The 25,436-nt window shown below is 40.6% G+C and overlaps 1 protein-coding gene across 1 annotated transcript; it reads right to left on the bottom strand.

The window, feature by feature from the left end:
* Positions 1-17,714: 17,714 nt before the first annotated feature.
* fabp6 (fatty acid binding protein 6, ileal (gastrotropin)) lies at positions 17,715-19,341 on the bottom strand. The gene is made up of 4 exons (XM_014978335.2): positions 18,889-19,341; positions 18,622-18,797; positions 18,294-18,383; positions 17,715-17,857 (listed from the first exon to the last, which is right to left on the bottom strand). The coding sequence occupies exons 1-4, from the start codon at positions 18,953-18,955 to the stop codon at positions 17,807-17,809; spliced, it is 384 nt and encodes a 127-aa protein (XP_014833821.1). The 5' UTR covers positions 18,956-19,341; the 3' UTR covers positions 17,715-17,806.
* Between the last annotated feature and the right edge of the window lie 6,095 nt (positions 19,342-25,436).

The following is a 25,436-nucleotide window of genomic DNA, read 5'->3' as shown; positions in this document are numbered from 1 at the left end:
AGAAAAGAATGAGAAATGGACAGCATTATAAACGGAGATCAATGCAAAGGTGACTAACCAGAGTTGACTCGAAACACAAATGTCACTTAGAATAAAACAGAAAGAAAGCCAGGAGGGATGGAAGGTGGACGGGAAAGAGGAAGAGGACCGTAAGGAAGCTTATGAGACACACAAAGAAACAAAAATAAAGTTTTAAAGGAAGAAATCATCTTTCCGCGTAGCATTGAAAGGAAATCCGGGTTACCAAACGGCAAAAACATCCAAACTAATGAAAACGAATCTCCTCTAATAATAATAATAATAATAATAGTAGCATATAATGGTTCATCCACAGACCCAGCAGTAAGTTGTCTACATGCCATCCTCGCCCTGCGTCCGGTCCTCTAGTGACAGGAAAACCGAAGTGGGACTTCTGGCGAGAAACACACAGCTTCACCTCATCGTGAGACACTGAGGTGAAGACATTCGTTAGATAGAGCGTGTGCTGCTGGCCTTGACACCTACACACACACATGCAGACAAACACACACACACCTTTTGTCTGACTTACCAAGGCCCTGACAGCTCAGCGACATGCTATGCTTGCTATAGACACTTTCTCTTCTGTGTTTCATCACTTTGAGGCAGAGGGGTGAGTTGGGGGGACAATGGAGCAAAAAATGTCAACCTCTTTATTTGTCCCTCGTTCTATTTTTCTTTCATTCTCCACAGTGACAACTGCGATCATTTCTATTTATTCCCCGACAATAGTTTTTTTGTCCACTGGAGCCACGCGGCGCTCAGATAAAAACGGCGACTTAAAAGGATGGGAGCAGGTGAGAGCGCTGCCTCCACGTTGCCACGTTTGATCACTAGCAAGAGCGCTATGAGCTTTAGAGTCAACCAGACTGGAGACGTCGCCGACAATGCAGAGGGCTGTTTTCAGCTCCAGAGGTATTTATTCTCCTTTTGCTCAAGCGAACCTCTTTGCATCTGGGTCCAAATCAGAGGACTTGATGTTGAATTAACGTGAACACCGCCAGCGGTTATCCTCACAGACTCTCTCTATGGATGAAAAATGGCAGAATCTGACTTTACTTTTTCTTTTTTTTTTCTTTTGCTGAGTAGGCAACACTTCATCTTCTCAGCTGTTTATAATGTAATCAATAGCTGTCAACTTCACCACCTGAGGTGGTTGTTGATGCAGACGTGAAAGCAGAAGCATCAAAGTGTGGAAAAGACGGTTGGATTTGTCGAGTGGCATTTCCACACACTGCAAAGACACAAAATCTTACCAAGTAATTTTGGTCCAGTTTCCAGTGCAGACATCTTACTACTCTAGACATAAAAGAAAACTAACTTACATGTGACTTTTGAGCAGGAAATGTGAACTTTAAAAAAATTAACAGTTTTTCCAATGTTATAAGTGAAACAATGTGTCTTTTTCACCAATAGTAAGGAATTATTGACTTAAAGCAAGCTCCTGCTTAAAACTTAGTTGTAAGTTAGTTTTGAAGGGACTATGTTAAGTGGAAGATCTTGTGCAGGTTTATGTAGTAATATATACTAATATATAATGTATATAATAATCTTACACCTCCTGAAAGCTCTTTGGTCTTGCCAGTGGTGATGGAAAGGAGTGGGTGATGTTGACTTATTTTAGTGCAACATCTTGTAGTTCTATTGTGATAGCAATAAAAAAAGACATCATTTATATATTTTTTAGATTTTTAGGAAACTGTATGACTGTGACAGCATGGCACAAAGACTGTTCTTGAAAAACATTCGAGAAAGGCCTTTTCAAGACGTAGCTTGCTTGAAAAAAGGATTTGTATCATTGAGCTGCACACAGCAACTGGATTTAATCCTACTTTCAAATTAATTGACATTAATTGACTATACATGCTCTTCTGCAACAGTGGAGAAAATAGCAAAAGTAACACTGCTGATCATAGTGTTTTTTTTTTTTCTTCACTGTAAATAGTTGAAATTGATCATGACAACTGTAAACCAAAAATCCTCTCACGATACAAAATCTTTCCCAATAACTGAAATACGATGCGATAAATGCCCACCAATAGTGGTGGAGACGTTTGAACGGAAGAACCCAGCACCGCAAGAGAAGCAACGAACTCAACGCTTTACAAAGGGACGACGTTCTGGGAATTACAAGTCAGTTCTTTTTGCGCGTCTCTTAAGTGTTTCATCAGGGAGATTGCAGATGTGTATCCAAACGCAGCAATCTGCACTGCCTCTATTTTATGTCCTGAAGTGAGAATGTGTGCTATGAAGATTCGCCTCCACCATCGCCGTGAACTTTCCTCTGATTTCTGACGTTAACTCTCTACTGCCCTCCAGTGGAAATGATGCCAAACAGCCGACTTAACAAATACCTCGAGAGCATGAGGGGCAGTGAGGCCGTACTCATTTCTCAACAACTCTTTATGGGTACATAGCGGCAGGGTGTCAGATTATTTCACACATTATGACCTTTATTTATTACTCTTTTTTTTTTTGTTCTTGCTTTTGTACAGAATACCAAACTTTTCATCTTATTAAAGTTTTCCTTTGCTCCCCCCTGCCAGGCCAGGAACGGCAGGTCTCGCTTTCACCTCGCAGTTTTAGAAATCGAGTTACTGCCGAAAGCCCGCTTTAATCTGGTTCCCTAAGTGGATGCAAATGCAGCTAGTGCAGTCCCAGGGGTCGGATTGGATCGGAGCGGATCGGAGCAGAGCACTTCGTCCGCCTGACACTGAGATGACGATTGGGGCCGAAGCGTCAGCATTCGGGCATACAGTCCAGATGGCGTGTGCACGGTTTGTGTGTGTCTCTGTCATCGCGTTTGGCTGAAAATGTGCAATCTCTCAACCAGAGAGGAACTTCTGAGCCCGATGTTTGATCCTGAAAACACTTCCTCTCCAAACAGCACACGCACCGAGACATTCAGCTGATGAGATGTTTTCTGAAGGGCTCCTCCTCCAGTGGAGGTGGCACAAGCCTTTTAGCAGCTACTTATGACCCTCCATCCCCTACAATACACACTCGCTCACAGGCTCCAGGCAACCGTCCTGCTCCCTCCCTCGCCTCTTTTATTCAAAAGCTTGATTTCCTTTCATCAAATCTGTCTCTTCTCCACCTTTCCACTCAGCTGGATGCCTCTTTGTCTCAAATCCTTATCCCTCCTTCTCTCCCAGGCTCCTTTTCCAGCTCTGCTCATCTTTGTCTGGTCCCCATTATTCTCTCTCCTCCTTTTTCTTGTTCCACCGCTTTCGCCACACACTGTCTCGCTTTTATTTGCCTCCTTTTCTCAATGTCCTTCGTCTTCCCCTCGCTCTTTCTCTCTCTCCACCTCCATTCTCTGCCGTCTTTACGGCTTTCCTCTCTGCTCGCTCTCTTCTCTTAAGTGACCTCTCACCCTCTGTTTTCTCCTAGCTGTCCTCTCTCTCTCCCTCTCCCCGTCTCTCTTTTCGCAGCTCTTTCTCCTTTACTTCTTTGGCATTAGGTCTTTGTGAAGGCCCAGCTCCTGGTGGGACGTCTACCAGGAGAAAGGCCTGGAAAACAAACTGGTGGATGTAGGAGGTTGGGGAGCCACATGAAAGGATTGTAACGAAGAAGAGATTGCCGAGTAGGTTTGCAAAAACGGACATGCGCATGCAAGGGATGAGAAAAAATAAAGCAGATTTTGATTGACTTTATGCTTTTTTTTGCTCCACAGCAGAGTTTTTGTTTGAAAACTTTGGGTTTTACTTGTAGGGTGACGTAGGGGACGGGGACAGGGAACGTGACAGAACTTACAACAGGTTTTTTACAATTTGTAAAAATGTTTATGGCTACCACCAGAATCGAGCCAAACAAAGATGAACGAGGACAGAGCTCATGTTGCTACAACTCATTGTGAAGAAGAATGAACTCATTCAGAGATTCAACACCCAAAACAGCAGATGAAGGATGCTCGAGGTCAACAAAGTTTATTTTAAGAAATACAGTAAGGAGAGATTTACAGTTTACCCAGTTCGAATCATCAAACTGTCAGGGATAGCAAGGATATAAGCTGCATTAATATTTTGGAGAGAAGTTTTTTCTGTACTTTTCTTTGTCTCTTCCAATAAAATTGGTGTGTAAACTTTATTGCTATCGATTAGCAGCACAATGATCGTGTCTCCAGTGCGTTGTTGTTACCAAGTGTATCAATCAACCTGTAGGAAGACTGCATGCAATTCAAACTCTTTTTCAGACAGAAATATTACGTTTGCAATCCTTTTGTTTAAAGAGTCATGGGTAGAAATTGGTAAAAAAGATAGATCTGTCTTAAAATTGAGAGATAGAGAATGTGTTGTTGTGGCTAAGAGTTGAAAGCCAAAGTCTTCTCTGTTTTTCTGTCTGCTTCCAACTCCCCCTCGCTTTCCCCGGTCTTTTTTCTGCCCATTTTGTTCTCTGCATGGGCTCATTGCATTCTGATTGGAGTGTGTATCTGTGTGTGTGTGTGTGGATGATTTGAACAGTGCCCGCATGTGAGTGTCTGTCAGGACATTATTTCACACCCCATCGCCGTGTGGCCTCATCAGCCACCATTTCAGCCAAATGGCTTGTGTGAGCTGAAGACGCTGCATGTGCGGCAGTTGTTAGTGTGGCCGTGTCCCTGTGTGCGGGCGTGTGTGTGTGTGTGTGTGTGTGTCTGTCTGGCTTGTTTTGCATGCCTGCGGGTGTTGTTTCTGGTCGTCTTATTTGCATGATCAAGCAAAATGTGTGTGTATTGATTGAACTGCCAATAAACAGTTCAGCGACAGAAGATAAATTCGGCAGATTAGCACCGAAGGACTGAAAGTGACAGGGTTGAAAGATTTTTTTTCTTCCCCCTCCCAACAATGTGATGTGACTCCAGTTATAGACACAAAACGTCTGCCTTATGGCCAGATTTATAAGTAGAACAAAAGAATGAAATGTTCTTCTTTCAGAGCCTGATTTTTTTTTTCCCCCAGGACAAGTAACACCTAAAAGAAAAAAAGCAAACAGTCATTGCTTTAAGCACCTGCATGCAGATGCACAGTTAGTTTGCTAATGCGGTGGAGAATCTGTCAAACTAGGTTCCTTCAGAATAGACTGTTGACTCTTGGGGTGTTTTCATACCTGATAGTACGGTCGAACCTATACTCTGTTCGACTGGGGACCAGAAATGCAACATTTGTTACTGTCTCAGCTTATTGAAAAACCCTGTTCACTCCCTCGCCTGTGGTGGTGCTGCAACAAGAACTACTGAAGGAAAACGACATGAAAATCTCAGAAGAAGACAAAATACAAACAAAAATGGAGTAGCGTCGCATTTTAGTGGGCCGTAGTATATCTCTTTTGTTTTTGGCGAAAGACCACGAACCATATCTCCTGCTAGCGCTGGACTTATTTGTTTTGTTTTGGTTTTATTTACCCAGAATGCCCTGCGTGAAAGTTTACTTCCTGCTTTTGGAGCAGTTTTCCAGCCTGCTTGCATCCACATGTTTGCTTATGCTGGAGTTTGTGTCAGCTGAACGGAGACCTAGATTGTTAGGCGAACCTGAGTTCACGTTATTGATCTGCACCAGAGTTCGATTGCGCGTTCACTTGTCCCCAAACGAAACCGGACTTTCTCGGCAAACAAACTGGAGTTTGATTAAAGTGGACTAAACAGTGCTGATGTGAATACGCCCCTAATCTAGAATAAACTAATTTTTCTGTGTCCACTCTGCCATTTGGAGAAGTTTCTTTGTAGAAAAACCTTTTTCTGTAGTTACATCTCTAAGTCTTTCCTAGTGTCTCTACCATCCTTAAACAGCTGGAGACGTTGCCAGACATAAAATATTTTTTATTGATCTTACATAATATTCTAGCTTTCCGAGACACTGAATTCTAGGTTTTCATCATCCGTCAGCAACTATATTATTTTACAAATGGACCTTTTGCTGCAAGGCAGGCAGATCGTCCACCTATACACAATAGGTGATTCGTGTGAATATTGAGAATTCATAGCCGCGTCATCGGTTTTCATTTATTCCTTTATTCGTGTGTAACTACACAAACTTCACACTTTTTTTTACACAATAAAATAAGTACAACAAATATAAATGTACAACTTTTTCTTTGCACTAATTATGTGCATGTGTGTGTGTGCGTGTGCGTGTGTGTTAGAATAATTATAATGATTTAAGCTTCATTTCAATGCTATTCCAAATATAAAATGGCACAAAAACTGCAACGTGTCAGCTCACATTGATTCTTCCAGCCAGAGAATTGATTCCCTCAACACTTGCTCGTCTCAGCCAAACGTGTTCAGCACTACGCCGTTGCGTTTCCTGACCTCCGTTCACATCATTGAATTATGTTTATGGGGAAATGACACCTCATCCCTTCTGGCTGACGCGATATGAATTAGATTTGAACACCACAGCTTTCTTTCTTTCTTTCTTTCTTTTTTTTTTCTGCCCCCGTTGGTCGGATTGTCTTTGAAAGGATTGTCTCGATTCGTCCAAGAGGTGTCACGCTGTAATATCACAGTGGTCGGAAAAAGTATTTATACTCCTTGGAGTTTTTTATTTATTTATTTTTTCACTTTTTTATGTGGTCACATTAAAACTAGTAGTGAATAATTGTGAAGTGGAAGGAAAGTGAAACATGGTGGAGGCTGCATCATGCTATGGGGATGTGCTGTATTATTTTTATTTATTTTTTTTGCAATCAGAGTTGATTAGAACATTAATAGAACTAAATACTGGAAGAAAACCGGCTTAAAGCTAAAAACAAAACCCTGTGGATGATTTTACGGCTTGACAGGGAGCACCGGAGCCCCGCTGTGCCAGCCCAAAGGACGTGACCTCCAGGACCTTTCAGCCATGATAGCTCTGCAGGATTCAGTCTTAATTAGTTCTGGGTGAAAGTTGCCTACCGCAGGCGCTCTGGAACTTACTGGCCGTCCTCCTGCCTCTGGGATTTCTAGCACAGAGGGGGAATCTGTCACCTGAGAGGCCTCGAGTGTTAGCTGTGAAGGAGGCTCCATCGCTTTGGATTCCTCTCACTGTTTCGCTGTCCATCCCACGCTGCCCTTTCGTGAGGTCAGATATTAGCTCCTCCTGTGCTGGCCGGGAGTTCAACGAAAGGAGAACGACGTTTTAGGCCGAACCACGAAAACTCTACTACACCGTTCAGAGAATAGACAGAGAATATGTTGTGCTTTATTTTCTTTGAGTGCACTGCACTGCAAAAATGCAAAGTCTTACCAAGTATTTTTGGTCCGGTTTCCAGTACAAATATCCTGGTACACTATAAAAGAGAGAAAACTAACTTACATGTGACTTTCCAGCTGGACATATAAGCTTGTTTTAAGTCAGTAATTCCTTAATATTGATGAAAAAAACACTAGTTCCTTTGGCAGATTATTTCGCAAATAGCAAGACATTTTCCCCAAGTTATAAGTGAAATAATCTGCCAATGGAACTAGGATTTTTGTCATCAATATTAAGGACTTATTGACTTAAAACAAGCTCCCTGAATCTTTCTTAAAAGTTTTGTCTCATTTCAAGTGCACTAAGATAGTTGCACTAGAAACTGGACCAAAAGTACTTGGCAAAGTTTAGCGCTTTCACAGTGTTGAGCTTCCTCTTTTGCAAAAATGTTCTTTCAAAACTCCACTAAAGCCCAAATCTCTAAAAAATAAACAAACACATTACTTGAAAAGATCAGGGGGTATATTTCCAGTTTAAAGCACCACTCGTTCTCCACTGGGCTCCTCCATCTTCCACATTACTTTACATCCACAAGCAGGGTAGGCGTCACAGAAATCCCATCCGTCTTCGCGCTCAGCCGTCTACGGTGTTTACAGCTCGACGTGCTTGTTTGGCGTTTGGCCACATTTGGACTATATTAAGTGCTTTTGTTGGACGTATGAGTATGAAATGAAGTGTGAAATAAGCCTCTCTGTCTCTGCAGAGCCGCGGTGGGAGGTCCTTCCCTTCAACTTGTTACACGCGTTTACCGTCCGTTCCTCCGCGCATCCTCCCACGCTGAAACCGAAGCCTCCATTTGATAGGGACCTAAAGTGTGTAATGTATCTCACCCGTGTGTAGGCTAAGTACAGACTTGAGGCTTTTAAAGGGGAATGTAAATGTTGTTTTTTTCTTTAAATGTAGTCTGTTTGAGAGCACTACATCATCCTTTATACAACTTTCCCTTTTCAGTTGCGTTCAGGCGTGCGACTCAAGGTGAAAATACAGAAAGAAAAGTGAAAGAGAGCGAACCAAGAATTCAGCCAAGAATTGCCAGAGTGATTGCCAGAGTGGCAATGTTGCTTATTAGCACTGACTTTGAGCATTAATGCATAAAATAACCCAGGACATCAGCACTGATGGTAAAGTATCCAGTTCAATAGGTTTTAAGGTAGCTTGGAGACCTATCAAACCAGCCCCCCGCCCAGGGATTTAAGAGATAGAATAGAAATATTCTTTATTTTCCAAAGCGGGAAAATTCTGTAAAAGTAACAGTGAGAGATTAAAGAAGAAGTTGTGAGAGGAAAAGAAAAGATAAAACCCACAAATTTCAGAGAAAATTTAGATTTATTTTTTTCCAGAAAGTATAAAAGTCAAAGTTCTGACAAAACTTTCCCATCCTTCAAATAGCAGTTTCCAGTGTTTTTTAAAATGGCAAACTCTGTGCTTGAATTCGGGTTGTTGACAGCGTATCTCTGCAAACACATGGCTGATTCACATGGCTACTTAACATCGCTACCTCCACCCCAACTCCTGCGCCGGTAACGGGCAGATGGGGGAGGGGGAGTGGGGGGGACTCAATTTGTCAATTTTTGAGCAAGAAAATGTGTCAAAAATGGATATTTCATCCCACATTATGTAAAAAACGTTGTTCAAAGATAAAATCAAACAGAAAACATGTGGCAAACCAACAGTTCTACAAAGACAAGACCATAAGAAACGACCCATCCACCAGAACCACCGACCCTTCTCCGAGGAACAGGATCTGTGGGTAAAGTAAGAGCGCTCACTCTGTTCTTTTTTCTGTCTTGCCACCAAGTATCCACACACCCACTCTTTGTGTTGCCTTTTAAAAATATATATTTTAGTCAAGGAAACAACCTCTTTCTGTTTACACCAAGCTGCTGTTGCTGCTCCAGATGACGCGTCGTCGTCAACATAATTAAACGGATTCCCGTTTTAAAAAGCTCTGCTTTCCAACCCCTCTTTTTGTTTCAAAGTTTGAAGATTTTTTAAAGTTTTCAATATAAGTATAAGTATACTTTCTTTCTGCTTGATATTATCCCAAATAAATAGATATGATTTTAAAAAGCCCACATTTCCCTCTTCTCAGTCATCTGTGTGGTAACATGAACCAGCCTTTACCTTCGAGGTTAGGGCCCCGGCCCCAAATGCAGATCCTCCAGAGGGCCCTCACACAGCCTCAAGGCTCTGCTCCGCTTTTTATTTTCTTAGCAAAGGCAGGACGAAGACACCAGAAAATACGAAACCAGGGGCAACTCAACACAGCTGATGGTGAAACTGTGTGAGGGAGGTGGAGAACGCACGGCGGACCACCTCTCATTTTCATCTTTCTATAAAAATGTCTACAATTCTGCAGGGTAGATGTTACCTGCCAGATCGCCCACGCCTGCCTGTCTCTCTCTTTTTTTTATTTTTTTGTTCTCTTAGGCAAGTGCCACCCTTTCTCCCAGCCAGATTTTTGGATGCTTGTGAACGCAGCGTGTAAATGGAGTCACACGGCTACAAATTATTAACCTCCCCTCTCCAGCATGCCATGTAAAGTCAGTCTGCCCGCTGCTAAATTTGTCAACATCAAACACAGCAGATTTTAAATCCCAGTGACTCACTTTTCTTCTTGTCTTTGTTTTCTTGCCACTGCTGGATCTACTTCCCCCCCTCCCCATCAGCGGTCCCCTCATTTCTCCTCCCTCCTTGCATCTCCTCCTCCTGCTTTTTCCTCTCCAGCTGTTAAACCAATTAAATCCTCATAGAGGGTAGACTGCCCACTCTCCTGTTGAGAAAAATACATGCAATAAAAGCCGGCTCTGTGTGTTGAGCCATTGTGCGACAGCGTGGCCGCCATCTTTAATTATGGCCTACGCCTCCACCCTTCTTCTGGCTGAAAAGGAGTGGGCTGTAGGTAGAGACAGCCCCTGGCGCTGGATCAGGGTTTCTTCTTCTTTTTTTTTTTTACACTGCGTTTTGTGTTCAAGCGAGTGGCTGAATAGAGGTGAGCCTGGTGGATGGTGCTGATCCTGGATCAGCTCAGGGGTCGGGTTGCATCACAGAAGGTGTATTCACCTTGGAAAGCTGTTTTTTTTTTTATTGCATAGGTCGGTTACACACACACACACACACACCGTTTCCCGTGCGCTGGTCAGGTTAGGCCAGATAATTTGAAAAAATAATTTATAAAATAAATGATTAATGGCGATGAATCGATTATCGAAATACTCGTCAACTAATCTAGTAAATGATTAATTGTTAATATACAAACTAAAATATATATAAATCTTTCATTTAAGTTGAAATAATAAAGAAAACTTTGAAAATATATTTTACCCAAAACTCGAGTGACCTTGTTTAGCTTCCTTGAGTATAAATTTTGTGAAAAAAAATCTTCTATTAATCACCATTTGCTCTCAAATTATTAACCAGTCAATCCAAAAAATTAGTCCACAGATTAGCCCTACGCTGTTTTGAGGTTAAGTCGAGTAGAAATGGCTGAGCTTTTCACATTTTGATGTTAGAAGTACTTATTTAGCTCCAGATGCTACAAATGACAGGCGTATACTGTATAAAGGAATGCTGTAAAAAGCTGATTTTCTAGTTTAAAAAAGGAACTGAGTTGTGTATTTGCTAATTTTTTATGTTTTTAATACTGTATAAAAAAAAGTAAAAAATCAGCCAATTACGCCAATTTTTTTATTCGATTAATTGACCGATTGTCAAAAACTACTGATAAATTAATCGATAACTAAAATAATCATTTTGGTCGCAGCCCTGTAAGAAGATATATTTTAGCAAGAACAGTGCAACTAAGCCACGGCGGTGGCTCAGAGCGACTGGATGTAGGGGAAACACAGGATCATAGACTATCATGACAAAACAAAAAAGAGAAGGACATCAGTGGTCAGAGAGAAAAGCCTTTACAGAAAAAAAAAATCAAAGATGCTATGACGGTTGTGGAGTCTGAGAGAGCAATAATATAGGAAAAAGAAAGGGGGAAACGGGGGCGAGCAGAGACCCCTGCCCCTCCTACTGGCCTGTGCCTGGAGGGGGGACCCAGGGCAGGTCTAGGGAATGTAAGGCATGAGGAGGGGGAACAAAGCGGACTACTGTCCCCTAGAGAGAGGCCTTGTTCTGGGCCAGAGGGGGGTACATGGAGTCAGCCGCTCGGTGTATGAATGGATGAATGGATGGCTGACTGGGTGCATGGATGGAAGCTGGTTTCTTGACTGGAAGGCCGGTTGGGCTCCTTGCCCACAGAGCGGCGATGTAAGGGAACCAGGGCAGGTCTGGGGAATGTGAGGCATGATACGGAAACAAAGCTGGCTACTGTCCCCCGAGGAGAGGCCCCGTCCTGGGCTACAGGGCACGAGGAGCGAGGCTTTATAGATGAAGGGACGGATGAATGGCTTGTTTACTGCTTGGCATTATTGACATGCAGGATCGCACTGGGGTCTCTTTAAGTGGCTATTTAAACGTCGCCGGTTAATAATGCTTCTGAAATGTACAATTCAAAGAAAACTAACCAGCTCCCATTCCCCTCGTACAAATCCATTTTCTACATTCCTTAAAGTAGTAACAAATTTATAATTTACAATAGTATAACAATAATAATAAATAGAAAAATAATAACAAATAATAGTAAATAAAAATTTAAAAAAGAAGAAAATCAGACAGTGGCGTTCAGAAACGCTGCCTTGAGCCCCAAACAATACGATTTAAGAAAACAACAACAAAAAATCAAAACAAAAATAATTATTTCAAAAGGGCACTTTTTTTCTCCAGAAAAGAAGGGACAAGTGCTCTGGCACCACCTAGTGTTTACCTGTGCACCTCCCTCATATCAGGAATCAAGTTTCATCAGACTTAATCATTTAAAAATGCCACAATCAGTATCTAGGAGGCACCTCAGTGTCAAAATGGCAAATGGGTGAACAGAGCAGATCCCATCTGAACGCTGCAATAGCTTTCCTCAGAGAGTTTACACTTTAACATTCTGCTTGTTGTCCATGATTCAGATTCATTTTTGTTTTTTAACAGCCTGACATACCTGAATAATTTCTTGTTGTATTGAGAATACAATTGTAACGAAAACCAGACGTTCCTTCAATCATCAATAATAACACCGAACACAGTGCGTTTGTACTTTTTCAAAGCATAAAAATAAGTGCGCAGTCAAGTTGAGGTCACTGCCATGAGAATGCCGTTCAGCCTCGCGTCTTACATTATTCGGCTATAGAAAAGCGCGAGTGTGAGTAGGAGGCCTTCAGTCATCTATGGAGCTCTGTCTCCACTCCTCCGTACGGCAGACCTCTGCACCAGTCTGTAGGCTTTCACGTATTTGGCTTCTGACGCAATTTTGACAGAGAGCAGATTGATTTGGGATGAATCTGTAAACATAGATGATAGGAGACGCATTTATGGTGATGTTAAAAAAATAATGAGGATGTTGCTATTTAAGTAAAACGTGGGCAAAACTTAGATTATTCTGTCGAAATATAGTAGAAGAAAACAATTTATTGATCTGGAACCTTGCCTCGTTCCTCAGATAAAAGAGCCTCCGTCTGATAATTGGTATGTAATCCTAGCTGTACACATTCAAATCTTACACTTTTGTTCTTCAAAAGTGAACAGAGTGGCCATTTTCCTTATTCGAAGTACGATGTGTTCTGGTAGAGACAGAAAAATCGAAGAAAATCTGGTGAGAGCTGGTGTTGCTGAGTTGCATCCGGGAAGATAACATAAATCTCTTTGCATCTATTCTTTAACTAGAGAGATGGGCTGATGCTCATCTCCTGTAGTCTTTGACCGAGAGGCGGGCTGAATCCTGGACAGGTCGCCGGTCCATCGTAACATCAGCGGATTTTCACTCAAAAGAGCACGTCATCAATTCTTGCGAGAACGAGAACGCCGAGGCTTCTCACAAGAGATTTAAGGACTAACGTTTCTGCCTCGAATCTGCTTCATCGCAGCTGTTAGGATGTTGACAAGACCTTCAAATCCTCATAAATAGAGGAGAGCTTCCTCCATTCCTCTCCAGAGAGTCCCTGGTTGCTGGACGGGGATTTAAACAAAATGTAACACATCAGCTTGGCTTGGTGGAGTGATTGCTTTTTTCAGGCTATCCTAAATGTTAGACAGATCCTGCTTTATGACAATTCCACTAAGAATCAGCTAGTTATTGTTGCATTCCCAACATTTTTTGGCAGAAATTATGGATTCCAGTACTGTTTTTTTGTCACGTCAAAGGGCAGTGGTCTTTGGAGCTTTACGACAAAATCACGCTAGCAGTTGGTCTGAAGCACGCTGACCCATATGCATGTTCCTCAGCTCTAATGCGCTTCTGCTTGGTTTTCTGCATTCAATAGGAGGAACTGCTCTTCACCAAGACAGAAGTGATTTAAGCAAATTGCCAGTGTTCCCATTGTTGTTTCAGGTAATTCCAGGTTATTAATGCCAATCACACTGTGGTATGTCACCCTTTCATTATCATCCCTCTGAGCACTTACTTTCTCTCTCCCTTACTGGGTTTTTCTTTTTTCCTCCTTGTGTCAACCTCGTCCTCGTTTCTGTCGTCCTTTAGGCGTAAAGCACAACAAATTAGAGAAAACCCAACAACAACAAAGTTAATTGTGTCTACACCTTTTGTCTCCTCCAGGGTTTTCTTTTTTAGGTGTTATTTTGTAAAAATTTCAATACTGTTATGTCGGGTTTCAGTAAGTATCACGCACGGTGTTATGTTCTGTTTTGAATGACTGTGTTCAAAGCTGAAATTACATTTGTGTAAATTCAGAGAAAAATGTGTTTTTTTTTCTAGTCTGTCAAGTTTTTCAGCCAATTAAAGAAACTTTTGACAACATCGAGTTTCGCTTCTATCTGACGAAACCATTGCAATTTGACAATGTACACAGACAAAAAAAACCAAGAAAACAGGGCTGCCACCACACACACACACACACACACACAAAGATCTATTGAAATCTTCTGTAAATTAACTACTCGCTGTTCAGTATCTGCAGATCCAGCCAGTCGAGGAAAATGATCGGTGCCCCTGGACTGGCTGCATTGCAAACCCCAGCCAACACCAGGTCAAGTGGAATTGCGGCAAAGTATTACAGCATTTTATGTCAAATATTTGAATTATGTTTAACCAAAACAAAAAAAAAAACATGCAAATAATTTGGAGTCATGTTCCACATGAAAATGAACAAATGCTAAATACTGAACCGCCATTAGACGTTTGTCCTCTGAACATCACTGCAGAAGTGGATGTATGACATTTCAGATCTGGAATCCAAGTCAATTAAAAACAAATGCATTAAATAACAACGTTCCATCAGTATTACATATTTTAAACTATTGTTTCAGATTTTCCAGGCCTATATGGAGCTACAACATGTTAACTATACTTAAAATGCTCTAACAGCACATCACCTAAATTACTTCATCACGGCACTTGACATAATGTAATGTTTCAATCATTGACTGTGTGTAATATGACTTTGTATTTTTGTGATGTAAAGTACTTTGAAATGCCTCGTTGCTGAAAAATGCAACAGAAATAAAATTTAACTTATTTTTTTTTTGAGCATTGCTTTCAAAAGACAAATCTTCCACAATCACATCCTTTCTCCTGCTGGAAATGTTTTCACGCAGACCAGATTGCTAAAACAGCAAGCTGCCATCTTTATTGTGATCTGACTTGTTGATAAGTCCCACATTACTCACTTTGCAGACTGACATGATTTCTGATGATTCGTCCCTGCAAAAGTTTGACTTTCTTACTTCTGCTCTTCTCTTCAGAACTCGACTCACCACAGTTTTACGTCAGACTTGGGCCTAATTGGCCGTTAGCGCCGTTGTCCCAGTCGGGTTCAAATCCCTCCTCACCCTTCTGATTTTAGTTTTCAACTTTACCACCTTTTTTTCTTAGGTCCTCTCCCGTTTCTCCAGCTTCCTCCCACTAACCAAAGCTATTGCGTGCTACGTTATTAAGATATTCTAAATTGCCCTATGGAGTGAGAGTGTGTGGGCATGGTTATTTGTCCTGTGTGTGTGTGTGGGCTGCTAGTAGTCAATGCCTCTAGCCCACTGATTATAATCATCAGCCTCCTGAAACTCTGCAAGGAGAAAGTTGGCACAGGAGTGGATGGATGGATGAATGAACTGATGGATCTCCTGTTGAAGTCCAATGTGCACTTTGTTTGTTTCTATTCATTATTTTTGTTCCCTTTTAATAGCAGAAATCGACCCGAAGGTTTGCATCGAATACATATATTTTTCTCTGAAAGAAATTGGTTGATTGTCACAAAACCCAAGCGGTTTCCTGTCCGGAATTCATCCAGGTTGCCACCAAGGCTCCGGCTCCCAAGTGCTCCCGATATTTAGTATCAGAAATGCGGCACGGGAAAACCCAATCCTGAGACGTTAACAAGCCATTTTCTCCCACTTGTGCTCGCAGAGACGGAGGCCAATCAGAAAGAGGCAGCACGGCCAATCAGAAGCGGTAGCCTCGGAAATAGCCAATTAGGCCTGTTTGTCTGCGAGGACAAAGGAAGTGATATTGCGGCGTGATTGCACCAGCGACAGGCTACACAAACACGCTCAAATGACACCTTGCTCGTTGCCTTTCCAACCCTAATTTCGGAGGAGTGTGGGATCTTGATTGCGTCTGTGCCGGCAAGAGAGGACGGCTCATTATTACACCAAAACAATCGCCACCTCAGAGGCAAAAAAACAGAGATTTTGTTTTCATTAGGGAGCAATTGAGTCACCAGCTCCGGAGTCAAGGCCAACACACACACACACACACACACTAACACTCGCAGGTTTCACTCTGGCAATTTTATTCCAAAAGATTTCTCCTTTTCTCCAGACCACTTAATGAAGCTGTAAATTTAGAGACGTGAGGGCCTTCGCAGCGCTCCTCTGAGAGCTGCTACAATGATCCTGGGACTGAGCTGGTTAATTAACTGATTGTTTGCTTGGCTGGGAGCCACCGAGGAAGAGGGTAGATGTAGAGAAAGACAAAAAGCGGGTGTGTTGTGGGCTGGGGGTTATTGGGGGGAAAGGAGAAGAAAGGGCATAAGAGGAGATGACAGAACAAAGTCTCAAAAAGAGAGTTAAAAAAAAGATATTAAAGAATGGGCAGAAGTCAAAACTGGTTTCAATTAGATGAAAAAAAAAAAAATCAAACTTTTGTTATGTAGCTTCCCAGATGACAGACATCGGGTTTGTTACCGGCTGGGAGTGCACGAGCAAAGACTGCATGATGCGATCAGCAGGTGGGAGTGTGGCCTGCGGTGAACACGGCTGCGTTCACGCAGCGATAATCACTGACAGGAAGCTCATGTTTGTGGAAAAAGATCCAAACAAATGTTTAATCTGTTAGGAAATGGGAGCAGGAACATGGGGCTTTTTGTTGATCTTATCCTTTTGGCTGAAAACGACTTTAAAAAAATATATAAAAATATTCGGCAATAATCAATAACATCTTTTGAGAAACAGGCCCCTGCATCTGTAACTGTAATAATTTCTCTGTAGGAGGAAGTTTTTAAGCCAGCAGGTCTTACAGTTCATTAAATAGTCTCATGTAGTTTGTGCATGTTTTGAGCAGATGCAATTTAACATGATGTTCTGAAGCCTACTCATAGTCTGCTTTAAGGATATGTACCACGGAGAGTTATCTGCACATCTGACTATCCGGTTTGTTTTATTTTATAGCCATATTTGCATCAATTTATTTAAATTTAATATATTAGTGATTATATCTTCACTCTGAAACCCACAGTGAGTATGTACTGTGTAGTCAAGAAGAAAATGGAATTTTCCAGACAACTTCACCGACTTATAAATGATTTTTACATTTTAGACTTAATTTTTGCCCTCTAACCTCACACAGTTATTTTTATATGTTTTATTTTGGAACGAGTCTGTGCATTTTTTTCTACAGCGCCTCGCTTTAATCCCATGTGAAAATGAACTACCTTGATTATCATGATAGAAGGTAATAAAGACTAGATTCAGTCAGGAATAAGTAAACAAATTCAATATTTGAATGCAGTTTTTTAGATTATGTTTGTTGAGGCTGAATCAGAAGTCCAGGAATCCCCTCGTTCATTCTGATTGGTTAGTCATGTTGTATCCATGATGGCATCTATGTAGCGTCTGTTTTAGTGGTCATTAAGTTAACTAAGGACTACATGGTTGTTTTTCAACACAACTCGTATACAGTCACGTGATGCGTAGGGTGTTACATGAGAAGTAAGAAACTTTTACACTTACATTGCATAAGTACATTATATTCTATATATATATATATATATATATATATATATATATATATTGGTCATTGGTATGACTCTTATTATTATTATTATTTTTTTTTTTTTTCCTCAACTCATAAGTTAGTTCTTGTAGTGTTACAAAAGTTCTGGCAGATGCGATTTGTTGTGAAAATGATGCGTTTTCTTAAATCACACACCGAAGCAGAGGTTCATGTTGGTATGACTCTTAATTTATTGCTCGTTTTGACAGCTTTGAGCTCTCCTTTGCAGCTGTACAAAATGTTAACAGTCAGTCTGTGTTCAGATCTTCTTGCTGATTCTCTTCAGGACCACAGTGCCAGCGGTGGAGGTCTGCAAGACAGAGAAGATGGCATCATGCTCCAACAGCTGATTGGTAAATTGCAATAAATCCCACCAAAATAAGCAGCATAAAGAAAATACCCATCATTTATTGCAGTTATCGCAGTAATTATAATATGCATTTCTGCAGTATCCCCTTCTCAAGTTCTCTTAATACCATCATTGCATAAAAACAAGAAGTGTAAAAAGAGAGCTGTTTCCCATTAACACAGGTGTAAAGGTTAACGGCGAGACTAAATTGCTTGTTAAGGTTGCATTCGGCGGCGTTGCCACACGTCTCGGTTTTCTCGTCAGCTTGAGTTGCTTCCCAAGCCGCAGGCCCGTATAACTTTTGACGACTCTAATGGTCCCCGCGGGGAGCCGGGTGTAAAAACGGCTGTCATTGCATGACTCTCTCTGCGTTAAAAGCCTGAGGGAGTGTGTTTACCTCGATGAGCTTGTCCCCGCTGACCTCATTGACTTGGTGGTAGTTGGGGAAGCTCACGGTCAGCTTGCCTCCTTCCATGTTCACGGTGGCCTGGAAACACAGAGAGGACGACGGGGGTCAGTGAGGCAACCATTCAAACACCGGATAGGCATTGATAACCTTTAAGGCTAAGGGTTGGCAAGTCATTGCCCTTAACCCTTTGGTCCACTTGATCAACACCATACACCTTCCAATCGCATTCAGACATCCGTAGACGTCTCGTCAGACACAGAAGAGAACATCGTCTTTCCTACGTCTGTACAATATTCCGGAAATGTCCTTTTCCTACCTTGAAGTTCTTTCCTCCGATAGTCTGCATGTCGCACTCCTTGCCAATGGTAAAGTTGTTGGTGACCTTGGCGTTGGAAGGGTAGTGCTGCGTCCAGGTGAAGTCGTTCCCGTTCTGGACGACCTCCGTGACCGTCTTGTAGTCACGTCCTTTCTGGATGATGTCATCGGGGATTCCTGAAGCAGCGTAGGTAAGGAGAAACGTGAGCTCGTCGAGAGAGAAATAAAGAATAAATCCTGAGAAAAAATCTGCTGCTTTTATTCTTACCAACCAACTTGCAGAATGCATCGTATCCCTCCTGGGACTCAAGTTCCCATTTTCCAGAGAAGGCCATTTTCTGGTGGTGTCGGTTGTTTTTTCGGAGAGCCGAGAGAGAAGAGATGCTGAGGCAAGCGGAGAGAGGTTGCAAGGTACCGGGACCGGGGGGCCGATCTACCTTTATATACAGTCAAAGCCTCTAGCCACCTCCTTCCTCTGCATGTGATCACACGAGAGGGCAATAATGACCAAAGATGATGAGTACAACGAGCTACGAGGGAGAGGGCAATAAACTCCGTAAATGGCCGTTTGTGGAGTTCACATGCAGTGAGTAAAACGCTGACAGCTCACCGGGGTAATCCGTTAAATCACCTTGCGGCCAGTGAACTCTCCCGCAATTGTTTTATGGTCATAACCTTCGGTTTTACTAGGGTTGATTGCAAAAAAAAAATCAAACCCAAAGTTTTGTTTTAAAACTCTAACCTTCTATTTGCATTTGTTATCTCGATGGAGGAAATGGCTCGTAATAAGATAATCAAGTTCTTATTCAAGGTTTTTATTCATGGTCTGGACCTGCAAAAGCTCAGGAGGAATATGATTGGAGTCATTTTAGCGGGCATTCATTTGTCAAAGGGGATACATAATTATCTTGTTAGTAGGTATAAAAGCTGAGCAAAAGCACTTATGCAAAGCTTGATTATGAACTGTGCTTTTGTTCTCTCCGTGCTCCTTTTCCTTTCTCTTTTCTCTGTTGATCACTCGTAAAATAATGTACGGTAATCAAAAATGTATTTAATGCAGTTGTGTAATTTTGCGGAGAGGCCCTTGAATAAATAACTAGGGTTTAATGCCACGTGTTGTTAAAACATTCAAATTCGATGAGAAGACCAAAGTTTTTGGCATTTAACCATTTATTCTCTCTAAATTCTCATCAACGTCTCTGAAAGTTGGGCTAAAACTGCCAATAAAATGTCATTAAGATTGACTCACCAATGTCTCGATCAACTGAACCGCATGCATTATACAGGGAGGGGAAAATTTCTTCAATGCAACAATTACAAATTGATAAAGCAAACGTTGTGATTGCCATAAAAAGAAAGGTTCTTCAACAATAGCGAAAATCTGCAAAGGGTGACCTAAAAGCTTTTCCATGGACCCCCTTGAAAACCTCTTGACCTCAACAAAATGGAAAATCGCAAATAGAAAAACCTTCTGGCAGAAGATTTAATTAGAAAATTCCCCAAAAGCGCCAAAGCACTTGGTCAGATAAAGAGGGCTTGGCGACCATACATTTCATTCTGGCCTTTCTAAGGTTTTTTCTTCTTCTTCTTCTTCTGTAGAACCCATTGACACAGATTGTAATCTTTTTAAATCTATTATTTTTCTAGTATTAAGTTTATTCAATTTGTTTGTTTGATGAGGGACTGCATAAAAGTCAATTTTACAAAATAACCATTGTCCTGCATGTAGGCCTTCTATATAGCGGCTCATTTGTAGACCTGCTTGGACTTTCTATTAATAATCATATATGCTTGGATAGCATCTGTGGTAGCAACAAAATAAGTCTGTGGACTGTAAATAACATATCTAGAAGATAATTGTGGCTAAATAATTTTTGGGGGGTCCCAAATGTATGTTTGCATGTAGCATGTAGGTATGACTTGTGAATTTTGTCACAACAGTCATGATGTGGAAAATAATATACAATAAACAATACCCATCACAAAACATGGTGTTTTAACATCATGATATGGAGACGTTTTAGTGGTCAAAAATAAGAAGAAAAAAAAGAAAAACAAGCTGCTAAAAGCTGTAAATGACTTGAGACGGAGGTTTACAGTCCAGCAGGACATCGACCCTAAGCAGTCAGCCAGAGACACGATGAAAAGGTTTATATCAAGGGATATTCGTTTGCTATATTGACCCAATCAAATTTCCGACCATAACCCAATAAAGTATCTCAGGCTATATACATATAAAAAAAGAAGGAAAAAAAAGAGTTATTGGCAGATGTTCTCCATCCAACCTCACAGAGCTTGAGCTACTTTCCAAACGAGACTGGGGCAAAAAAAAAAAAATCAGTTTCTAGATGTGCAAAACAGCGACGTATCCATAGAGCAAAACGTAGTTCTACTGTCAAGTCAGTAGTGCTGAATATAAACACATGCTTCCTTTTTCAAATTTTTATTTGTAAAATTTCAATTGTAATTTTCTAAATTTTATGCATTTTTAAAAAAAAATTGTAAAAGAAATTGTAAAAATTTTATTTGCAAAAAATTGCTAGAATTTTTTTTTACACATTTTTATTTGTAAAAAAATATATTCTAAAACAATAAATAAATAAAACACTCTGTCCTGCTGCCACTTCACTGTCATGCACTCTCATGTAGGTCTGTCTATCAGAAAAAACAATTAAACTACACTAATGTTGGTGTTTGTGTGTAGGAGGCAGTGTGAATACTTTTACGCCGTCCATAATTTGATATCTCTAAATGTAATATTGCGTTTCTTTTTTTAATATTCCCATCTACGTTCCCTGTTACGAGACAGTAATGTAACCGACGAAGCGTTTTTTGTTTTTTTTTCTTCATTTGACAAATTTATCGCCTCGACACAGAAAGTCTTCTGACACGTGGGTGGCAACTAAGTAGACACGGCAGACTCTGACAAAAATTCAACCGCTTCTTAAAAGTACATTCATGAGCACGCCATTCACCCAATTACAATGAAATGGTGTGGGTGCAGCGCTGCGGATGAAGACTCTCCATCAATAAGACGACTATATGACTGAAGCACCTCAGGCTTTCAGGTCTGACTTGCTGTGAATAGGTAAAAGCTTCTGATGTTGCACTTAAACGTCGATCTCACACGTTTGCAGCCATTTCCAGATCGCTGATAGGATTTCTGAACCACGGAAAGTCAACATGGCCTTGAAGCTCTTTATTGATGCATAAAACATCAGATTGGCCAACATCCTATTTTAAAAAAAAAGACACCCACTATCTCTTTCTCTGCTTTTTACAGCGTCTCTCTGGCTTTCCTTCCTCCGTTTTGTTCACGCTCACAAAACAGATCAGTGTCACCGAGTGCACTTACACAACTCGAAGAGAGAGAAACACATCCCTGATCAGATTTATCAGGCGCAGCGGCAGATCGGTGATCATTTTTGCAACAGCTCTGCCTTGCGAGCGTCTAAAAACGGTTAAGCTAGCAAGCTAGCTAGCATCCCCAACTATGGCAACATTTTGTGCAGGGGTCAACTGGGACGAACAGACATTTTTCAGAACGCCATCGTCAGAACATCTTCTTGATGAGAGGAAACACTTTTCTCGTCAATACAATTCAGAAACAAAGGAGGTCATTAACCGTCATTCCCATTTGGTCCGCCATATTTGTTTTGTGCTGTCTGTAGGGCCTCGTTTCTGTTTGAAGCTTAATCTGCTGTCATATAGTATAGTATTAGCTTTACTAGCGAATGACATAACAGTCTGACACCTTTTTATTGAATTCTTTGAAAGCCGTCACCATGCAGTCACTGAGAACGAGCTCGGGAGAACATGGAAGTGATCCACCGTTAAGATTGTTTGGTGGCAATTGAGCTCCATATATAGTGCCTTGCAAAATAATTCATAGCATATTTTTATGACCACAGTCCTCAGGGTATTTCACTGGGATTTTATGTGAGAAACACAACGCAAAAAGTAGTACATCCTGATAAGGGTCAGCGTTAAGGTTCCCACATACTCGGGTGCACTGCGTTTTACTCTGTGAGCCGCACCGAGTTTTCATCACCAAGTGAGCCCGTTCATTTCTCGAGACAAATCAAATCCCTTCACTTCCTACAATCCGAACCGGTGCTTGCAAGTTTGAATTACGTACATTTAGATCATTTAAAAATGTTGTATGTATTGATGTTCAATAGGGTCACTACTTTTGTTTTTTTTACCAAATAATCAAGGAGGGTGTTTCTGTCAGCTTTGCACATCTAGACAATAAATATTTTGCCCATTCTTCTTTCTGAAATAAAGGGCAAAAAATAAGTCAGAAAGGGTACATTTTTAAATTTTGCCTCTGATTCTCAGTTAGGTTTAGTTAGTCAGAATAGTTTGTCCCATGGATCGTTTACCAGGAGTCTGTTGACTGTTTCTTCCATTCGTGCTTGTCGGTTGAATCGGGCAGCCATGTTTCTAGTCCTGCCCTAATGTTTCCATTTGTAGATTATGGATTCCGTTTCATTTCTTTCCAGATTGCTGTGTTCATTGATTTCTGTGACGCTGTTTGTTCATGAATGTTCTCTAACAAGCCAATGTCTAGATGTCATGGCAGCAGATCCAGTATCTGTGTCATTCCATAGACACTCTTAAAAAAAGTGAAGGATGTGTGCAAAACCGTGAATTTAACAAAAACATTCTTTATCTATAAAACATGCAAATATAAAATCAGTTATACAATTCCTTTTATTTTGTTCCAAAATATACATGGTCAGAAACCGTATTGCTCCGTGTCTATGCAATCCTTCTGCCATCTGTGTTTTCTAATATAAGGCTCAACAGGAAGTAAGCTTTTCAAAATAAAACTATATTTCACAATAAAATTGGCCTGAACAAATATCAACCTTCTTTACTAAATATGAGGGGGGAAAAAAGGGGAAAAAAAGCATTGTACAAATAATTTAAATATTTCTCATTTATGGCTCTGACTCTAGATTCAGATGGATTTACAATGATGTCAAATAGCACAGAGACAAACTCTATTTACTAATTAAGCGACTTCTGGAGGTCGGTTGCACCGGATTTTATTTAAGGGGATCTGAGTAAAGAACAACTTTAATATTTTGCAAGAAAAGGACATAAATATATATATATATATATATATATATATATATATATATATATATATATATATATATATATATATATATATATGTTCAGTTTTCAAATCAAATTTGAAAAAAATTGAGGGATGATGAATTTATTTGCGAGCCATTGCATATGAAAAATGATGATGATGTCAACGTCAAATGCGTGAACAATGAGTCTAAAAATGGGAGAAAAGTTCTTACTCTGCTTTAGAAAAATTAAGTCATATTTGATTTCAGTTAATTTAATGGCACAAGAAAAGATGATGGGACTTTGTGGAATCACATGCAGCTTTTACAACATAAGTTCAGTGTTTGGTTCATGTTCACTACAACATGAACCTATCATAGCTGTAATCCAAAGAAAATTTCCCTTATCAGTCAACAGAATTTTTTTCATACACTTTAAACCCAATTCAAATATATTTTTATTTGCCTCAAGGCTAAACTTAATCCCAATTTACAGGGAATAGTGAACAAAGTACAACTTTCTGTCGCGTTTTATTGTTGGTGCTGTAAAGCGGTCGTTACACTTTAATGGTTCTGTGCAATTTAAAGGTTTTGCTGAAACGTTTTTTTTTTTTTTTTTTTTTTTTCTGCGCGAATAAAGCCTGAACAATAAGTAACCAGGATTGCCGGACTTGACCTCTCGTCCGAAGGCACGGCAAGATGAGGTCATGCTTTGCTTTGCTTTGCTTTTCGCCTCTCTCTTTGTTTTTACACGGCGGACGTCTTTTAATTCACACCGACAACGAATCCGAACAGAAGAGACAAAAACTCCCATGAACAAATGAACAAGTTGTTAGAGAAGAACAGGAGGAGGAGAGGGAGGAAAAAGATTCCAGAGAAAGATACATAGGTTGTGCATAGATAGATCTCCTTTTATCTGCAGCTATAGAAAGGGGGGGATTTGAGATGGAGGAATTAAAAGTAGGGAGGCCTTGATATGCAAATGGAGCTGGTGCTAATCAAAGCAATAAGATTACCCTTCCAAATTGAGATGAAGAAAGGCTCCATTATCTGGGCCGAGTGTCATGTTTAATAACGCGGAACGGCATGGTAATTCAGCAGTGATGCAACGGCAGACTGAGAGAGAGAGAGAGAGAAGCAGAGAGAGAGAGAGAGAGATAGTATGTTACATGAAAAAAAAAAAAAAACTCCAATGGGATTTTTGAATGAAAAACAGAAATAATTAAATATGTCAAAGTATGACCTTGCCCGTATGTGTGTGATCCATGTGTGTGATCCAGGGTGAGTGTACATGTCTGAGAAAGAAGAAACGTTGAGAAAGAAGCGAAAGGCCGGTTCCCACGAGAAACCCAAAAAGTGTGCGTCTGAGTGATTTAGACAAATTCCATGTTCTTCCACAAATCACCTGATTTGCTTTTTGAACAAAACAATTCCTGAAAGCGCCACTGTTCCCCACATTCCCAACAATCCAACACGCTAACGGGACGTTAGCTTGATTTTGTATCAGTTCTTTCGTAGCTATTAGTTGGGACTGTGCTGCTTTTTTTTTTGTTGTTGTTGTAAATCGTGGTTTAAATAATTAAACAAAGAAAAAGAAAGGTCATTCAGTAATAAACAAAACTAGCTCTTAAGTTATGATAATGCACACTGCTATGTCTCAAGATGTTCAATGTTAAATTCCTATTTATGTTATTTATTACAGAGTTTTTTCAGGTCGCCACGAGAAATT

The sequence above is a fragment of the Poecilia mexicana genome, unplaced genomic scaffold (assembly GCF_051168715.1).
Source record: "Poecilia mexicana isolate PSO_F unplaced genomic scaffold, ASM5116871v1 scaffold_17, whole genome shotgun sequence".
Taxonomy (NCBI): Eukaryota; Metazoa; Chordata; class Actinopteri; order Cyprinodontiformes; family Poeciliidae; genus Poecilia; species Poecilia mexicana.
Note: the sequence above shows the minus strand (reverse complement) of the source record. Positions and strands in the feature narration are given on the sequence as shown.

Excerpts from the sequence above, each read along its gene's own strand:
- fabp6 (XM_014978335.2), bottom strand. The coding sequence starts at position 18,955 with ATGGCCTTCTCTGGAAAATGGGAACTTGAGTCCCAGGAGGGATACGAT. Across the intron at positions 18,798-18,888 it reads TGCATTCTGCAAGTTGGTTG|GAATCCCCGATGACATCATC; the intron begins GTAAGAATAAAA and ends ACGCTGCTTCAG. Across the intron at positions 17,858-18,293 it reads GCGGGGACAAGCTCATCGAG|ACCTCCACCGCTGGCACTGT; the intron begins GTAAACACACTC and ends TCTGTCTTGCAG.